Below are 17786 nucleotides of genomic sequence, written 5' to 3'. Positions count from 1 at the left end.
TGAGAATTGAGGTCAGGAGTGGAGCAAGTTAATGTAGGGCTGAAGTGAAAGGAGCATGGATTCCCAAAGGGCAGAATGTGAAATAAGCTCCTGAAATAAAACCTGGGTGACTGTGGGGAGGAGTCTTGTGAGGAGAGAGAGGAACAGGGACGGTGCTTCATATTTGGGACCTCATTGGTTAAGTCTGCAGAGTGCCAAGAGGGTACACAAAGAAGGTTTAGAAGGGAGATGATTTACTCAGTACTTTATTGGACCATGGCAATACCTTTCCCTACCTGGCACTGGGAAGTGGGAAAGGGGGCAGTATAGGAAACAGTGCTCACAGTCTATTATCTGTAATCTCTCAGAGCCGAGAAGAGGCCAGGAGCCTACTGGCTCCCTACAACCACAGGTGAAGAGTGCTGCACCTGAACAGGCAACAACTTAGGAGCATGAGCAACTCTTAAATCTGCTCTTTTCCCTAAGACTGACATCTGCAGAAGCTCTGGCCCTTTCCCTCAGGCACTAATGGGGGGCCCTAACGATTTGAAAGACAAAGTTGGCCTGGCCAACTGGTGTGAAAAGCCTTGCCCAGGCCGGGTACTGAAGGCCGGGTACTGAAGGAGAGGTGAAGGAGAGGTGGCCTCTAGTCTACTCCTTCCCCCAATCTCCATCACTTCCTCTTTTCCTCCCCTTTTCATGCCATCCTTTAACCCCAAATTATACTTTCTCTTTTACCCTTCTCAGCTCTGTGACCTTGGTGTACAGAGGACCCTTGGTCAGTGCTGAGTAGCAGACTCTCAGCCATGTTGCATGTTGCAGTGCTTCCTTTCTCTGTGACTTTGTGGCCCTGGTCATCTGTCACTAGGAAAGCATGGCACACCAAGTCTTAGGCAGGTCTATTAAGGAGCAATCATATATCTAAGTTATAGCTAAGGGGAGGGAAGAAGGGTGTGAAGCCGACTTTGGTCTCCTGATATCTCAGTACCTCCTCAGAAGTGCTGCAGGTTTGTTACTCTGTACTCTGCTAGGGAGGAGAAGAAACCCACCCTCTCAAAATCCCAAATAAGAAATAACAAGTTGTAATTGGATGTCATCACCATCAATCATCTTGAGTAAAACAAGGGGTGTAGGTAACATCAGGAAAAAGAATCAGTGATCAAGCACATCCCTTGAGCCCCTTCTAAGGGTGGGAATGGGAAGGGGGTCTCCAGGCTTCATGTCTTTGGAATAGCTCAGCAGGTTTTCCTATGTACGGAATGGTTCAAGGAGAAGGACTTGACACCAGAGGATTGAGAAACAAATGCAGGTAAGATCTTATTCTTAATGATATCTTGAGGAGAAAAATAAAAGACTTTTTTGAAAAACTCTTGACTTGTATCTATCTTCTGGAGTCCTGATTGGGGAAAGGAGTGGTGCATCTTTCATTCTATGCTTTTATTTATTTGTTTTTATAGAGACAGGGTCTCCCTGTGTTACTCAGGCTGGTCTCAAACTCCTGGGCTCAAGCGATCCTCCTGCCTTGGCCTCCCAAAGTGCTGGGATTACAGGTGGGAGCTATCACACCCGGCCCAATGCTTTATAAACATTATTAACTAATTTGGAGCCTGGCAAAGAGAAGGAACCCTCCTCTGATCTCTGCCTAGAAATTTCCCCTAAAACACTTGGGCAAGTTACTTTACCTCTTTAAGCTTGTTTCTTCACTTGTAAAATGGGAACCATCCTGCATAACTTCCAGGGTTGCTGTGAAGATATGTGAATCAAATGGAGTGGGCACTCAATAAATGGTAATAAATGTTTCTTAACCTTTTATGGATCCTTCGAAACTCAGACACGTGAACCTCCCTAGTTGAGGAAAAACTTGTGATAAAGACTAACTCGATTCTTTCTATTCTGGTTAGCCTCAATTTCCCCATCTGGAAAATGTATCAAATTGGTATTCCATTGGCCAAAGCTAGCCTGAAAATATGTTTTATTTGGCATGTATAGAATTTAAAGAAGAAAACTGAGCCAACATTTGAAAATTAAGATGTTTTACATGGAAATCTAGTTTTCCAGTTTCTCTTAAAAAATCAGAAGATGGAGCAACACTGAGTCCACATTCCCACCTGGCAGTAATCTGCTAGGGCCAAAAGGAGGCTGCTCCTTAGGCAAGGCATCCATTCTCAGTTTGCCAGGGTCCATCTGGCCTTCTTTACTCATTTATTTGATCTGCTTAGCCCTGTAGGCATTTCGATTTGTAGCCCCTCTAGACAGCTGGAAACTGTCTATGCCTGGCACAGAGCGGGCAATTAATCAGTGAATCCCCCATTATTTCTTTACATCATTTTTTTTTATTTGGACAAAGAAAAAAATCCAAGTTTGTTTTCATCTATGGTAGCTATTGGATAACAGATTTTTCACTGTGAGAAGTGAATTGAACAAGTCCTTTCTGTCAGTCAGGATAGACTAGGTTAGGCTGTGGTAACAATCTCCAAATCTCAGTGGCTTACAACAACAAAGGTTTATTTCTTGCTTACTCACACAAACCTAGACACAAAATGAAAACACTCTCCTGTTTTCACATGCATGGAGACAGACATGAATGCATAGGCATTTACAGAATCATGGAATCCTGGGATGTAAACTCATGTAAACACGTTTATAGATACTGGTCAGCTTAAATAGCACAACTCTCTCTTTATTGGGGATGTCAAGAGATCCCAGGACCCAAGAAGGGTACAAGAATATCCACTGTCAGCCAAGGAAATGCCCACACTACCAAAGGAACTGAAAGCTAATGAAGCACCTGAAAGCTTAAACAAACAAACAAACAAAAAAGCCCGAAGCTTGTACTACATTAAATTCCATGCATAAATCCTTAAGTAAGACACTAAATATACAGTGCCAGCAGGCTGTCACCTCCCTGCCATAGCAAGACAGCCTCCATCTCCGGGTTTCTAGCTCAGGAGGGAGATGGACCCCAGACGGCCAATATGCAGAGCAACAGAGGGGGCTGGGCTGGGTCGAAGACAGGGGCCAACAGGCTGGAATCCTCTTCCTCCAGCAGGAGCTACAGGCAAGAAGGAAGGGGCAGGATCAGGTCACACCTGTTTTTCCTTCTAGCAACCCCCTCTTTTTACCGAATCCAATCCAGGCCTCATCATTGTTCTCCTGGATTATTTCACAGACCTCCTTGCTAATTTTCCCACCTCCAGTCTTGCCTCCTCCAAACCGTCCATCAAAGCCACCCACTTGTCTTTCTAAAGCTCAGGGTCTCTGAATTTGTCCTTGCTTAGTTCAGAAACGTTCCCTGGCTCCCCTTCACATAGGGTTGCTGTTCTAGACACCTAAGCCTGGCATGCCAGATCTCCAGCATCAGAAGCCTCTCCAGCCTCCTTTCCCTCTGTTCTAGCATTTCCTCCAGGCCAGTCTGCCCGATCCACTATTTGGACAAGAGAATTCGCAGCTTTCCCTGTCTGTCCCCCTAGGTGTTTCTCACTCTTCAAGGTTCCTCCAATCTTCTCCAGGTTTGTCACTGAGCCTTGTGAAGGCATCCAATTTCCCTAACTAGAACGGAAGCTCCTTGAAGGCACTTATCAGACCTCCTCCCAGGCCAGACCCCACTTCAGACTTCAGCAGGCAGCCTGGGTCCAGAGACAGAGCATTGGGTTCCCTGCCACTGTCTCACTATATGCCCTTGGGCAAGTCCCTGCCTTTCTCAGTGCCCCACTTTCCTTGATATCAAGAAATTTGCTGTCGAGTGCCAAACTGATAAAATGGATTCACTGAATAACTCTCAACTGCAATCCCAGGGGCCAGGCTGAGGAGCTTGGGGTCCTGGGCCTGAAGACGTTCAACCTGTCGACCCCCTCATCTCCTTGGTTAGTCCCTGTGTACTTCAGTGATCTCCATTTCCCAGTCATCCCTATCCATCCTCTCCTTTCATGGCCCACCTGGTGGGCCACAGGGGTGAAGCAGGGAGATCCAGGCAGGGTTGGGGGGCACAGAAGGGCTCACACGAGGAGCCTGGGATGAATCTTTCAGCCCCACGAGGGCTTCAGCTGCCTCTTGCTGCAGCTGCCACTCTGAGGGGCCAGATGTCCGGGCCAGGCACGAGGCTCCAGAGGCCTGCAAGGGAAAGGGAGACAAGCAGACTGGGAACCCCCGCTTCTGCCCACCCTCTAAGTGTTCCTCAGCCCCTGCTTCCTTCAGTTTCCTGCTTTTTCCTTCCCCAGGCTCAACCTCCTCCCAGGGCCCTAGATCCCACTTCTTTCCCAGGACCTGTGGCTGTAGCTGAAGAGGGTCTGGGGTGCCACAGGGCTGGAGTATCAGAGTTGAGTGTCTAGAAACAAGGAGAGAAGATGCCAGGGTGGTTAAACAGATGAACAGACATGCACACATTGAAAGAAGGGCAGGGTTTTGCCATGTTTTGATCTGGGAATCTGAGAGCCTGCTGGGCCATTAAGCTGTGTCTTGACTTATTTTGTTTTCAGTAAAGTAAAAATCCTTGCCAGTTTTTCCTCCCAGGGCTACTGTGAGGATTATGGGAAATCACTAGTGTCTTTTTTTTTTTTTTTTTTTTGAGACAGGCTCTTGCTCTGTCACCTAGGCTGGAGTGCAGTGGCGGTGTGATCATGGCTCACCATAAGCTTGAACTCCTGGGCCTACACCATCTTCCCACCTCAGCCTCCTAAGTAGCCAGGAAAACAGGTGTGCACCACCATTCCTGGCTGTTTTAATTTTTTTGTAGAGACTAAGTCTCGCTCAGTTACTCAGGTGGTCTCAAACTCTTGGCCTCAAGTAATCCTCCCACCTCAGCCTCCCAAAGTGTTGGGATTACAGGTGTGAGCCACCAGGCCCCACCTGATGCCAGTTTTTAAAAAAAACACCTAGAAGACTGGGATTACTGTCCCTGACCTATCAGAGTCTGGGTCCCATTCCCCCAGTTCCCCAATCCCCACAGAACTTGAAGGAGAGCTTGGCTCACCTTTGGGAAGCTTTTCCTAATGGCCTCTGGCCCCTCTCCTGGGTCTCTGAGGCTCTCACCATCTCTGCCCCCCATATCAGCAGGCAATCTTACCCCATCAAATCTGTCTAAGCAGATATAACAGCTACCATTAAAGAGTCTGTGCTAGGTCTATTCCATACATTATTGCTAATTCTTACAACAATCAGAGAGGTAAGTAATAGTGTCTCCAATTTACTGATAGAAAAACAGGCTCAGAGAGGTAAAGATAATTGTCCAAAGCATCACAGCTAGGAAATGGCAGTACTAGGAGAGCTCTGCCTTGCCTATTAGTCAGAGACCTTTTCATCTTCATTATCCACTGTGGTTGGACACCAGCACTGTGGTTGGACACAGCACAGGCTTAAGCTTATGATACACATCCTTCTCTCCCTACTCACGTGCGGGGCTGGCTAGGGGGCCCTTGGGGCTCTCCAGAAAGAGGAGCTGTCAGTACTGGGTGAGATCCTGGGCAGGTGGTGAAGGGTCCATGAGTGGGCAGCTGGAGGGAGGTGCCAGGGTCAAAGCCTAATAAGAATAAAAGAATGCAGAGTGTATAGGGGTCAAGGTCATAGTTTCTTTCCTCCCTCTCCCCACCTATGCTTTCTTCCTCTTCCCTCTCCAATATGTGGCAGATTGGCACTCAAATATCTGTTGAATGAATGTTGAATTATCATCTTACCAGGGAAGGGAGGCAGAGAGACAGCAGGTTCTTGGTACAGCAGGCGGCACACCACTGGTGGTGGCATGGAGAAGCCTGGAGGCAGCCAGTGTCCAGGGACCCACGGGCCAGGAGGCACCGGAGTCCAGGACAAGGGCGAGGCTTCCGGGGGATGGCTGAGCAGCAGAGGCCCACAGGAGTTCTGCAGGGGCAGAGGGCACAGGCTGGAGTTGGGTACAAGGCTGGAGAAGGACTGAGTGTATTCTGGGATGCGGGCAGAACCCCAAAACTTTGGGGCTGGGAGGCCCTCGTTTTCCCCTCATTTTGCCTAGAGAAGAGCAGTAATTTGACTAGATTACATAGCAAACCAGGGCTGGGGCTAGAACCCAGGTGTTGAGGGCACAGAAGAAAGGGTCTGGGTAGGAACTAGGATGGGGGACACGTTCTCAGGCCCCAGCTTCTCCTTACCTTCCCGGGGGGTGTCGGTGCCAGCAGGACTGCCCCATGGGGGGTCTGAGGCTGGGGTGCTATGTTCTCCTTTCCAGCTGTGAAGGACCAGGAAGAGCTCTAATGAGCCCTTTCTCCTGACCCCTATCCTACTCCAACCCCAGACAGTTCTCATCTCCCCCATCTAGCTCATTTTTTTTTTTGAGATGAAGTCTTGCTGTGTCGCCCAGGCTGGAGTGCAGTGGCGCGATCTTGGCTCACAAAACCTCCGCCTCCTGGGTTCAAGTGATTCTCCTGCCTCAGCTTCCCAAGTAGCTGGGACTACAGGCATGCGCCACCAAGCCCAGCTAATTTTTGTATTTTTAGTAGAGACAGGGTTTCACCATGTTGGCCAGGATGGTCTCGATCTCTTGACCTCGTGGTCTGCCTGCCTCAGCCTCCCAAAGTGCTCGGATTACAGGCGTGAGCCACTGTGCCCGGCCTCTAGCCCATTTTTGACCCACAGAACTTGCTGCATTCTCTCAACGCTGGGACAGCCGAGGCCGAGGGAGTAGAAACCCTTAGTTCAAGGTCGCACACCAATTCAGCAGCAGGACTGGGCCTCTTTTTCCCATACCTGCCTCCTGTACCCAAACTCCTGCCCCATCGCTGGTCAGAGACACTCACAGGGGACCTGTGGCTGAGTGGTTCCCTTTCTGAAGTGGTTGGGAGCTTTGGGAGAGGCTTCCCCTCTCCTCATCAGGTGCTTCTTTAGCTGCGCCTCCTGCTGCCTACGCAAGGCCACCTGGGCAGCCATGACCCTGCGGCGCTCCCTAAAAGTGGGGAGTTTCAAGTCAAAGGTCAGCCACCCTTTGGAGGAGGCTCATCCTCCTCCCCTCCCAGACCTCATACTCACAGGATGAGGACACATTTGTGACACTCGCAAGCCTGGAAGAGGCAGAGGCGCTTGTGGCCCTTGAGATGGGCGGTGACACCGTGGTTGCGGCAGCGGGCGCAAGTTGGAGAGCGGCTGATGGCTCTCCTGGGGATCAGCTCTGTGCTCTGGGGGTCTCTGGTCTCATCCTGGGGGGCAGAGTCTAAGGGGCAGTGGTAGCCAGCAGGCATGTCACTGGGTTCCATGGATCTAGGGGCAGGAGTGGAAGGTGAGCATAGCCAGGTGGGCCTGCCCCTAACAACCCTCCTGCCCTGGAGACCACACCTGCAGGTCTCCATCCTGCCCCTCTTTAGACCCCGCCCTGATCCTGGCTTCTTTCCCAGCTTTCTCCCCTCTTTACCCCATGACATTTCTCAGGTATCTTCCTTCTTCAGAAACCCCTCTCCTCTTCCTCTTCTGTGTTCTTTCTTTTTTTTTTTTTTTTTGAAATGGAGTCTCACTCTGTCTCCCAGGCTGGAGTGCAGTGGCACGATCTTGGCTCGCTGCAACCTCCACCTCCCGGGTTCAAGCGATTCTCCTGCCTCAGCCTCCTGAGTAGCTGGGATTACAGGCAAGAGCGACCATGCCCGGCTATTTTTTTTTTTTTTTGTACGTTTAGTAGAGATGGTGTTTCACCATGTTGGCCAGGCTGGTCTCGAACTCCTGGCCTCAAGTGATCTGCCTGTCTCGGCCTCCCAAAGTGCTGGAATTACAGCCATGAGCCACTGCACCCGTCCCCCCTTTTTTTAAATTTAAAAATTTTTAGGCCGGGTGCAGTGGCTCAAGCCTATAATCCCAGCACTTTGGGAGGCCAAGGTGGGTGGATCACAAGGTCAGGAGATCGAGACCATCATGGCTAACACAGTGAAACCCCGTCTCTACTAAAAATACAAAAAATTAGCTGGGCGTGGTGGCGGGCGCCTGTAGTCCCAGCTACTCGGGAGGCTGAGGCAGGAGAATGGCGTGAACCCGGGAGGCGGAGCTGGCAGTGAGCCATGATCGCGCCACTGCACTTTAGCCTGGGTGACAGAGCAAGACTCTGTCTCAAAAAAAAAATTTTTTTTAATTGTTTATTTTTATTTTTATAGAGACAAGGTCTCATTATGTTTCCCAGGCTGGTCTGGTCTCGAACTCCTGGGCTCAAGCGATCCTCCTGCCTTGGCCTCCCAAAGTGCTAGGATCAGAGGCATGAGCCGCTGCGCCCGGCATTCTGTATTCTTTCAATTCAAACATTCTTTTCTTTCAATCCAAACACTTTCCCACCCACACACACATCCTAGGTTCCAACCTACTCATGTTCTCACATACCCCTTCAGCGAGTCCTACATCCCCTTTTCACAAGCACCCTGTTCCATCCCAACAGTGTTTTCTGGCATCCTCTTCAACAATGCTCACCCCACTCTCATGCATTTAACCAATGCCTACCAGTAGTTTTATGCCCCTTTCAATTCTTAGTTCAATTTCAATTCTTAGTCTCATCTATGCCCTGCAAAGCAACTGCCTCCTTGCATTCCTTCAGTCTTATTTTGTTCTTGTACCCCTTTAAATCAGAACCCTCTCTTGCACCCCCAATAATTACCTTATTCTCATGGATTCCCTGCTCCACTTTCTTTTTTTTTTATTGACAGGGTCTCGCTCTGTTGCCCAGGCTGGAGCGCAGTGGCGTGATCATGGCTCACTGCAGCCTCCACCTCCTGAGCTCAAGCAATCCTCTTGCCTCAACCTCCCCAGTAGCTGGGACCACAGGCTGGAGCCACTGCGCTTGGCTCCCCTGTCCCACTTTCTTTCTTTCTTTTTTTTGTTTTGAGATGGAGTCTCACTCTGTAGCCCAGGCTGTAGTGCAGTAGTGCAATCCTGGCTCACTGCAAACTCCGCCTCCTGGGTTCAAGCAATTCTCCTGCCTCAGCCTCCCGAGTACCTGGGATTACAGGCCTGTGCCACCACGCCCGTCTAATTTTTGTATTTTTAGTAGAGATGGGGTTTCAGCATGTTGGCCAGGCTGGTCTTGAACTCCTGACCTTCCTCAAGTGACCTGCCTGCTTCGGCCTCCCAAAGTGTTGGGATTACAGGCATGAGCCACCGCACCCGCCACCTGTCCCACTTTCAAGTTATTTTCCTTCACTCCTTCATTCATTCCACAAATGGTTACTGAGCCCCTGTCATGTGCTAGGCCCTGATCTGGGCCAAAAACCTTCTCCTTGGGGCACTAATGTCTCTCTTGCGCTCACACCTTATTCAGGTTTTTGTGTAAACATGTGAAGTCGCTGTGTCCAGCGCTTCCTGCTCCTGTGCCCACTACCAACAATTAATTTCATGCATGTCCCCCTCCCCCCTTCCCATGCCCCAGGGAGCGAGCGGGGAACCGGGAACGCGCCAAGGGGCCCGCGAGGCAGGGAAGGGGAGAGGGGGCGCGAGGACGGGAGGGGCGCGAGGGGGAGGAGAGGGGATGCCTGGGTTAGGGAGTCCGGCTAAGAGGGAGGAGGACGGAAAGGCAGGAGGGACCGTGTTCGTGCAGCTAGTTCACGGTTACCACAGCCTCCAATGGAGTCAGATTCAGTCAAGAAGACGCCCAAAGACACTGTGAGAAAGTGGCCAGAGGAACGGCCAAGCTCGCGCTGCTTTTCTTACCCTGTCTCACAAGGACCAATGAACTTCAAGCATCGCCTCTCTCAGCCGAGGCAGACGACCAATGCGGTTTGAGATCCTCAACTGATGTCCCGCCCCTTCCCTTCTGCCAGCTTCTTGGCGCACAAGACTATCAGTCCCACCAATAGCGCTTCGAGTTGAGCCTCGCCCCACCGCTGCCTCTCCCTCCGCGCGTCCTGCCCGCCCAGACTGTCTTTCCCCTTTCGAGGCAGGTGGCCAATGGGGCGTCGAGTACCCCTTATTGGACCGAGGCTGGCCCCGCCCCCCAGGAACGGCCCGCCTGGCCCCACCCCTGGGGCGTTGACCAAGCCCGGTCTGCGCACGGGTTGCCTCGTTTCTGGCCTTCCCTTGCCTTGTACCTCGACTTCGCGCGTGGCTTGTTTTTGCTGAGTGGAGGCCCGCGTTTTCTGTTACGTCTCTTCCGGTGCCCCACAACTCCTGAGCTACCCTTCTTTTATGCGTTCTCTCCCAGCCCTGTGATTACCGGTTGCTTACCGGGCCCTCCTTCCTCAGATCGCACCCCTTTCCTTGTGTCTCTTCTTGTCTTTGTGTCGGTTGTGATTTTCCTAATCTCTGATTTTCCTTTTCTCTCGGACGCTCTCCCTCTTCGGACCCATTTTCTCCCGTGCTTCATGCCCTGATAGCCTGGCCCCTTCCCTGCTTCCTTCGCTACTGGGGACGCCTCTAGTTTTTCTGAATTTCCGGCTGGCTCCACCCTCCGCGTTCACCTTCCTCAAGAGTTCGCCCCTCTAGAGGCTCCTCTGTGTAATCGTCGCCTTCTCTGGGTATCTCTGTGAACTCCGTCTCACGCCATCCCGCCATCTTCTCTGCCTTGGCCCCTTTTCTCTGTGCAGCCAGCTCTGTGTCCTTTTCTTCTCCCCCTCTAAAATCGACTCCTCTTCTCCCTGAGAGCCCCACCTTTGTGCCCCACTCCTCATTTTCCTACGCCTCCCTCTCTCTGCTGGTCCTCTGTCTCCCTGCAAGGTTCCATTCCATCAATTTGTTTGTCTTTTGTAGGGGTGGCATCTCCTCTGACTACTGTTCCATCCTTTTTTTTTTTTTTTTTTTTTTTTTTGCTTGAGGATTTCACTTCAATCTTTTCTAGTTGCGTCTCCACTTGTACTCAGCTTGTTAGGTCCAGGTCCAGTTGTTCTGCATCTGAGGCTGGCGTGTGCTATCTTCTCTGATTGGCCTAATCCCCCTCACCCCCGTGAGATCTGTTGTCAGCCTTCGTTTCTCTTTCCTGTGTCCCAGCTTTTCTGCGGGTCTTGGCACCTTTCTTGGCCACAGATTTCTGGGTTACAGAGCATGTGTGTCTGAGGCATTGCAGGCAGAAAAGGGTGGCCGACGTGACCTCTAGCTGGACTGCTGGGCAGGGGAGCTGTCCTAGATAAAATTGGAAAGGTTGGGTGGCGCTTATCTGGGGTGGGGTGGGGTGGGGTGTGGTCGGGGGAGGCTTAAAGGCCAGCTAAAGAGGTTGAACTTGATCCTTTAGGTAGTGGAGAGAGAGTGAGAGGAAGTGTGTGTGGGAGGGAGGGATAGTGGTAGAGGAACAGGGTAACCAACGATTATAAAGAGCTTAGCATTTGCCTAATACTTATGGTAATAATTTTATTGATATTCACAATGACCCTATGAGATGTATTATACTTCATTTTATAAAGAAGGCAGTAGGCTCTGAGTTCAACAAATTGGACAGCTAGTAAATGAAGGGGTAAAGATTCCAACCTGGGTCTCTGAGGCCAAGGTCAGTGATCTTTGTACCCCCTCCTGCACTGTTATTTTCCACCAATTCCCCACTTTCATTCCTTAACCTTCTTATAGGCAATTCTCATTCTAAGGTGGTTAATATGTATCTTTTGGTTTGTGTGTGTGTTCTCCCAGGATGTGTGTAGTGTTGTTGTTGCTTTTTTTTTTTTTAGCGATGGGGTTTTGCCATATTAACCAGGCTGGTCCAGAACTCCTGGCCTGAAGTGATCTGTCTGCCTTGGCCTCCCAAAGTGCTGGGATCACAGGCATGAACGACCACACCCGACCTCTGTTTGAGTTTTTAATTTATGCAAGTGATATTATGTTATATACTATTTATAATAATCAGCACTGTGATTTTACAATCTATCCATGTACACATTCTGTCATTCTGTCATGATGTGTACTTTTTTTTTTGTTTTGTTTTTTGTTTAGACGGAGTTTCACTCTTATTGCCCAGGCTGGAGTGCAATGGTGTGATCTTGGCTTACTGCACCCTCCACCTCCCGGGTTCAAGCGATTCTCCTGCTGCCACAGCCTCTTGAGTAGCTGGGATTACAGGCTCCCACCACCACACTCGACTAATTTTTGTATTTTTAGTAGAGTCAGGATTTTGCCATGTTGACCAGCTTGGTCTTGAACTCCTGACCTCAGGTGATCCGCCCACCTCAGCCTCCCGAAGTGCTGGGATTACAGGCGTGAGCCACTGTACCCTGCCTCACATCCTGTGTACATCTAATCAACTTCTTCCAATTCCTGCGTGATATTCCATAGCATACATCCCCAGCATGTTTTGCATTCACTTGGTCTCAGAGAGGGAAGCTCCTGTTGTCTCAACCTACCATCACCACAATAATGCTGCATTCGCTGGGCATGGGAGCTCATGCCTGTAATCCCAGCACTTTGGGAGGCCGAGGTGGGTGGATTGCTTGAGCCCAGGAGTTTGATAACAGCTGGGGCAACATGGAAAAACCCCATCTCTACAAAGCTGGGTGTGTTGGCGCACACCTGTAGTCCCAGCTATTTGGGTGGCCGAGGTGAGAGGATTGCATGAGCCTGGCAGGTGGGGGCTGCAGTGAGCACAGCTGTCCTCCAGCCTGGGCAACAGAGCGAGACCCAGTCTCAGAAAAAAAAAAATGCTGCATTATTGTGCATGTTCCTTTGTAGATGAAGGTGGACATTTTTGTAATACCTATGTAGGGTATACTGGAAATGGGTATTTATAAACCCAATTTGACCATGTAGTGTCAGACCCCTGCAATGCTGCTTTGGGCCTGAGATCCTGGTCAGAACTCTCAACTCCTTTGTTTCTCAGAGTCTAGAAATAGTGTTTTATTCCCCAGCCCTCCAAATAACGCCATGAGCATCAGGGGCGAAGGGTTCCTTTATCCCCACATACCTGCCAACACTTGTCTTTTCCCAGCTTTCTGATCCTTACCAGTCTGATAGATGTACAATTTGACAGATTGCATTTCCTTGGTTATTGCTAGGTTTGTGCATTTCTTCACCTTTTTTTTTTTTTTTTTTTTGAGACAGGGTCTTGTTCTATTGCCCAGGCTGGAGTGCAGTGGCGTGATCTCGGCTCACTGCAACCTCTGGCTTCTGGGTTCAAGTGATCCTCCCTCCTCAGCCTCCCTAGTAGCTGGGACTGCAGGCACGTACCACCACACCCGGCTAATTTTTGTATTTGTAGTAGAGACAGTGTTTCACCTTGTTGGCCAGGCTGGTCTCGAACTCCTGACCTTGTGATTTGAGGCTAAAGCAATCCTTCAACATTAGCCTCCTGAGTAGCTGGGACTACAGGCACTCCCATGCTTGGCTAATTTTTAAACTTTTTTTTTTTTTTTTTTTTTGGTATAGACAAGGTGTTGCCCAGGCTGGTCTCAAATTGCTGACCTCGAGCAGTCCTCCTGGCTCAGCCTCCCAAAGCACTGGAATTACCAGCATGAGCCACTGTGTTGCCCAGGCTGGTCTTGAACTCCTGACCTCAAGGGATCCTCCTGGCTCAGCCTCCCAAAGCACTGGGATTAGAGGCATGAGCCACTGTGCCGGCCTGCATCTTCTCCCTTCATCAGATTAGCCAGTGAACTAACTAAATCTTTTCATAGAATGGATCTTTTTTGTAATAATGTTTGTTGTTGTTCACTATTTCATTGATTTCTGCTATCATCCTTATTTCCATTCTTTTTTGGGTAGGAGAGAATTGCTTTGTTGCTCCTTATACAATTTCTTGAACTAGTTCATGAATATATTTATTTTTTAATGCTTCATATTTCCTGATACATGTATTTAAAAGTATAAATTTACTTCTAAATACTGCTTTAGCTGTGTCTCAAATTTTGATGTATATATTTTATTTTATTTTATTTTTTTTTTGAGACGGAGTTTCGCTCTGTCATTCAGGCTGGAGTGCAGCATCGCAATCTTGGCTCACTGCAAGCTCCACCTCCTGGGTTCACACCATTCTCCTGCCTCAGCCTCCCAAGTAGTTGGGACTACAGGCGTCCGCGACCATGCCTGGCTAATTTTTTTGTGTTTTTAGAGATGGGGTTTCACCGTGTTAGCCAGGATGGTCTTGATCTCCTGACCTCGTGATCCGCCTGCCTCGGCCTCCCAAAGTGCTGGGATTACAGGCGTGAGATACTGCACCCGGCTGTATATGTTTTAAAAACCCTTTAATTTTGAAATGATTATTGGCTCACAGGAAGTTGCAAAAGTGGTACATAGAGTCCCTTGGATCCTTCCTCCAGTTTCCCTGTAGGGGCATCTTATATAACCATAGTATATGAGCAGGAAATTGACATTTGTACAATACTGTTTGTACAGTCATAGCTCACTGCAACCTCCATCCCCGGGGCTCAAGTGGTCCTCCCACCTCAGCCTCCCAAGTAGCTGGGACCACAGGTGCATGCCACCATGCCTGGCCAATTTTTGTATTTTTTGTAGAGATGGCGTTTTGTCGTGATGCCTGGGCTGGTGTACAGTACTCTTACCTAGACTTCAGACCTTATTCAGTTTTCAGCAGATTTTACATGCACTTATGTGTGTGTCTGTCTGTGTCTATGTCTGTGTGTGAATGTGTGTGTTATGTAGTATGTTTATTATTATTCAGTTCTAAATACTTTTTTTTTTTTTTGAAATGGAGTCTCTCTCTCTGTTGCCCAGGCTGGAGTGCAGTGGCGTGATCTCGGTTCACTGCAACCTCCGCCTCCTGGGTTCAAGCGATTCTCATGCTTCAGCCTCCTGAGTAGCTGGGACTATAGGCTTGTGCCACCACCCCTGGCTAATTTATATTTTTTAGTAGAGATGGGGTTTTACCATTTTGGCAGGCTGGTCTTGGACTCCTGACCTCTGGTGATCCACCTGCCTTAGCCTCCCAAAGTGATGGGATTACAGGCGTGAGCCACTGCTCCTGACCTCAGTTCTAAATACTTTTAAATTTCCATGTTGAACCAAGGGTTATTTAGTGATATGTTAACTTACACACACACACACACACACACACACACACACACACACACACGAGTTTGACACATTTATTTGTTTCTCTGATCTCATTGCCTCTGGCTGGAGAACAGCCTGCATATCAGTAAGCCAGGATTCTCTGCTCAGCACCTTGTCCAATGGGAGGACCTAAGTGGGAGAGTGAGAGTCCTGCTTTGAGAAGCTAAGATGGTGGATGGTGCAGGTTAGACTGGAGGGCAGACAGTGGAGATGGGAAGACCTGTGACCCAGAAGGTCTGAGGGAGCCTATGTCCTAGAAGCTGATGCAATCAACTTTCTGCTCCAGAAACAGTGACCCAGAGACAGGTGGACAAAGAATTCGGGGACTGACGGGAACTGAGCTTGGGATCCAGACTGAAACTGATTCCAGACTGACCTCTAGCACCCAGGACCCAGACACAGGGCCATGGGACCCCAGCATTTGAGACTTGTGCAGCTGTTCTGCCTCCTAGGGGCCATCTCCACTCTGCCTCGTATGTCCTGTGGGGCTGGATGCTATAAGACCCAGAAAGGTGGGAGGCTGGATTCATGTCACTGGTGGAACGAGGGCTGGGTATCTAGGTTTCGCTGGGGACAGGACCTGTGGGGGCTGAACTCTTGGTTGGCAGTTCACGGGCTCAGAAGATGATATGAGGGGCCAATGACTGGGAGAGCATTCTCTTTTTAGGGGCTGGAGCTCTTTTGTGCTATGAAGCAACAGCCTCAAGATTCAGAGCTGTTGCTTTCCATAACTGGAAGTGGCTTCTGATAAGGAACATGGTGTGTAAGCTGCAAGAGGGCTGCGAGGAGACGCTAGTGTTCATTGAGACAGGTGAAGCAGTCTAGGTTTGATCAATTTCGTTTTGCTTGCTCTTCTGACCCCCAGCTCCACTCCCAGCACCAAGGGACTCTAGATTAGAATTCCACATAGTTACTATATATATATTTTTTAAAAAAAAATTTTTTTTGAGATGGGGAGTTCTTACTATGTTGCCCAGGCTGGTCTCAAACTCCTGAGCTCAAGCGATCTGCCCACCTTGGCCTCCCAAAGTGTCCAGATTACAGGCATAAGCTACTGTGCCTGGCCATCATTTATATCTGGATAATGTCAGGACACTGGCAGGAGAGGGGCAGGGCCCCACTGGTTGTGGTGTGGGCTGGGTAAGTGGGTAGAATGGAGGTGGACAGATCCCTGGAGGAGGGCACAAGGGAGAGAGGAGCGGGGGCTGGGGGGGTCCTGCAGTGGAAGAATGAGGAGATCCAGATGGAGACCCCAGCATCTGAGCCCTGTGCAGCTGCATTGAGTGGACACAGGGGTTGGGGAGGGAGGCACAGATTGTGACAGGCAGGGTGGGTGCAGAAAGAGCTGGGGGGAGGGAGGACTCTGGGTGAGGCCAGTGACACTGATCCGAGCTCTCTCAATCCTCTGCTCCTCAGGGACTGCAAAGGGAGTCGTGGGCTTTAAAGGCTGCAGCTCGTCTTCGTCTTACCCTGCGCAAATCTCCTACCTTGTTTCCCCACCCGGAGTGTCCATTGCCTCCTACAGTCGCGTCTGCCGGTCTTATCTCTGCAACAACCTCACCAACTTGGAGCCTTTTGTGAAACTCAAGGCCAGCGCTCCTAAGTCTATCACATCTGCGTCCCATAGCTGCCCGACCTGTGTGGGCGAGCACATGAAGGATTGCCTCCCAAATTTTGTCACCACTAATTCTTGCCCCTTGGCTGCTTCTACGTGTTACAGTTCCACCTTAAAATTTCAGGCAGGTGAGAGGAGAGGAATTTTGTTTATCAAATGCCTACTCTCTGCCAGGCATTGTCCAGCACCTTCACATCTCAGAGAGGCTGGTGGGATTCAGAGATGGGATTGGGGTTGCAAAGAACAGGGCACATGAATTCCAAGGAGGAAGGGGAAGGCGCCTGGTGCCTAAGTCTCTCATGGGAGAGCAGGTGTTCTGGTTTGTGAGGGGCCTCTGGGGAGAAGGCAGGGGTCTTTTTTTTTTTTTTTTTTGAGATGGGAGTCTTGCTCTGTTGCCCAGGCTGGAGTGCAGTGGTCCGATCTCGGCTCACTGCAACCTCTGCCTCCCAGGTTCAAGTGATTCTCATACCCCAGCCTCCTAAGTAGCTGGGATTATAGGCATGTGCCACCATACCTGGCTAATTTTTGTATTTTTAAGGGAGATGGGGTTTTGCCATGTTGGCCAGGCTAGTCTCAAACTCCTGGCCTCAAGTCCTCAAGTGATCCACCTGCCTCGGCCTCCCAAAGTGCTGGGATTACAGGTGTGAGCCACTGCACCTGGCTGAAGGCAGGGCTCTTGAGTCTTGAAAGTGCTCCTGACTTCTCCCTCTCTTCCTTACAGGGTTTCTCAATACCACCTTCCTCCTCATGGGGTGTGCTCGTGAACATAACCAGCTTTTAGCGGATTTTCATCATATTGGGAGCATCAAAGTGACTGAGGTCCTCAACATCTTAGAGAAGTCTCAGATTGTTGGTGCAGCATCCTCCAGGCAAGATCCTGCTTGGGGTGTCGTCTTAGGCCTCCTGTTTGCCTTCAGGGACTGACCATCTAGCTGCACCCGACAAGCATCCAGACTCTTTCATATAACAAATAAAATAGCAGAGTTCCCTTTCTGCGTTGTCCTGTGGTCCATGAGAGTGCAGAGGTGAGGAAGGTGTGAGGAAGGCCAAGCATGTCCAGGGAGGTGGGGACCCAGGAAGAGGAGCCTGGCAAAGTGACAGTGTCCTGCCCAGCAACTGGGGGAGCTGAAATATTCCTTTTCTCCTTCCCCTTCCTCTGGAGGCTTGAGCTCCAGCCTGGATTCAGCTACTAATCAGGGTCTGATTTCCGAGACCCTGGCCAAATCTCTCCCTTTTTATGGGCCTCAGTTTTCTCCTCTTTAAAAGGAAGGGTCTTATGAGTTAG

At 49.9% G+C, this 17786-nt stretch overlaps 2 protein-coding genes across 18 annotated transcripts; one reads left to right on the top strand and one right to left on the bottom strand.

Moving 5' to 3' along the window:
- Positions 1–2467: 2467 nt before the first annotated feature.
- DMRTC2 (DMRT like family C2) lies at positions 2468–9740 on the bottom strand. Of its 8 annotated transcripts, none has more exons than XM_063701372.1 (9): positions 9616–9740; positions 6970–7197; positions 6741–6886; positions 6096–6172; positions 5649–5829; positions 5368–5494; positions 4243–4303; positions 3915–4089; positions 2468–3031 (listed from the first exon to the last, which is right to left on the bottom strand). In XM_063701372.1, exons 2-9 carry the CDS (start codon positions 7191–7193, stop codon positions 2919–2921), a joined length of 1104 nt encoding a protein of 367 aa, XP_063557442.1. In that variant the 5' UTR covers positions 7194–7197; positions 9616–9740; the 3' UTR covers positions 2468–2918. The 8 variants fall into 8 exon arrangements, with proteins under 8 accessions (XP_063557442.1, XP_018870292.1, XP_055225548.1 ...); XM_019014747.3 differs by lacking the exon at positions 9616–9740 and adding an exon at positions 8567–9432; XM_055369573.2 differs by lacking the exon at positions 9616–9740 and adding an exon at positions 7349–7541.
- Positions 9447–17494, top strand: LYPD4 (LY6/PLAUR domain containing 4). Of its 10 annotated transcripts, none has more exons than XM_063701376.1 (5): positions 9447–9567; positions 15173–15398; positions 15554–15697; positions 16303–16629; positions 17223–17494. In XM_063701376.1, the coding sequence occupies exons 2-5, from the start codon at positions 15293–15295 to the stop codon at positions 17423–17425; spliced, it is 780 nt and encodes a 259-aa protein (XP_063557446.1). In that variant the 5' UTR covers positions 9447–9567; positions 15173–15292; the 3' UTR covers positions 17426–17494. The 10 variants fall into 10 exon arrangements, with proteins under 10 accessions (XP_063557446.1, XP_063557444.1, XP_063557445.1 ...); XM_063701374.1 differs by having other exon boundaries at positions 9535–9681; XM_063701375.1 differs by lacking the exon at positions 9447–9567 and adding an exon at positions 9622–9769.
- Positions 17495–17786: the final 292 nt, after the last annotated feature.

Source organism: Gorilla gorilla, chromosome 20 (assembly GCF_029281585.2).
Source record: "Gorilla gorilla gorilla isolate KB3781 chromosome 20, NHGRI_mGorGor1-v2.1_pri, whole genome shotgun sequence".
NCBI classification, from domain to species: domain Eukaryota; kingdom Metazoa; phylum Chordata; class Mammalia; order Primates; family Hominidae; genus Gorilla; species Gorilla gorilla.
Note: the sequence above shows the minus strand (reverse complement) of the source record. Positions and strands in the feature narration are given on the sequence as shown.

What these genes read in the sequence shown, in the direction of transcription:
- DMRTC2 (XM_019014743.3), bottom strand. An exon ending in CACAAATGTGTCCTCATCCT is followed by an intron (nt 6,887 to 6,969) that starts GTGAGTATGAGG and finishes CCCCACTTTTAG; the next exon opens with GGAGCGCCGCAGGGTCATGG. An exon ending in CCCCCTAGCCAGCCCCGCAC is followed by an intron (nt 4,304 to 5,367) that starts GTGAGTAGGGAG and finishes CCTTGTTTCTAG; the next exon opens with ACACTCAACTCTGATACTCC.
- LYPD4 (XM_063701376.1), top strand. Translation starts at nt 15,293, where the DNA reads ATGGGACCCCAGCATTTGAGACTTGTGCAGCTGTTCTGCCTCCTAGGG. An exon ending in ATGCTATAAGACCCAGAAAG is followed by an intron (nt 15,399 to 15,553) that starts GTGGGAGGCTGG and finishes TTCTCTTTTTAG; the next exon opens with GGGCTGGAGCTCTTTTGTGC. An exon ending in GCTAGTGTTCATTGAGACAG is followed by an intron (nt 15,698 to 16,302) that starts GTGAAGCAGTCT and finishes TCTGCTCCTCAG; the next exon opens with GGACTGCAAAGGGAGTCGTG.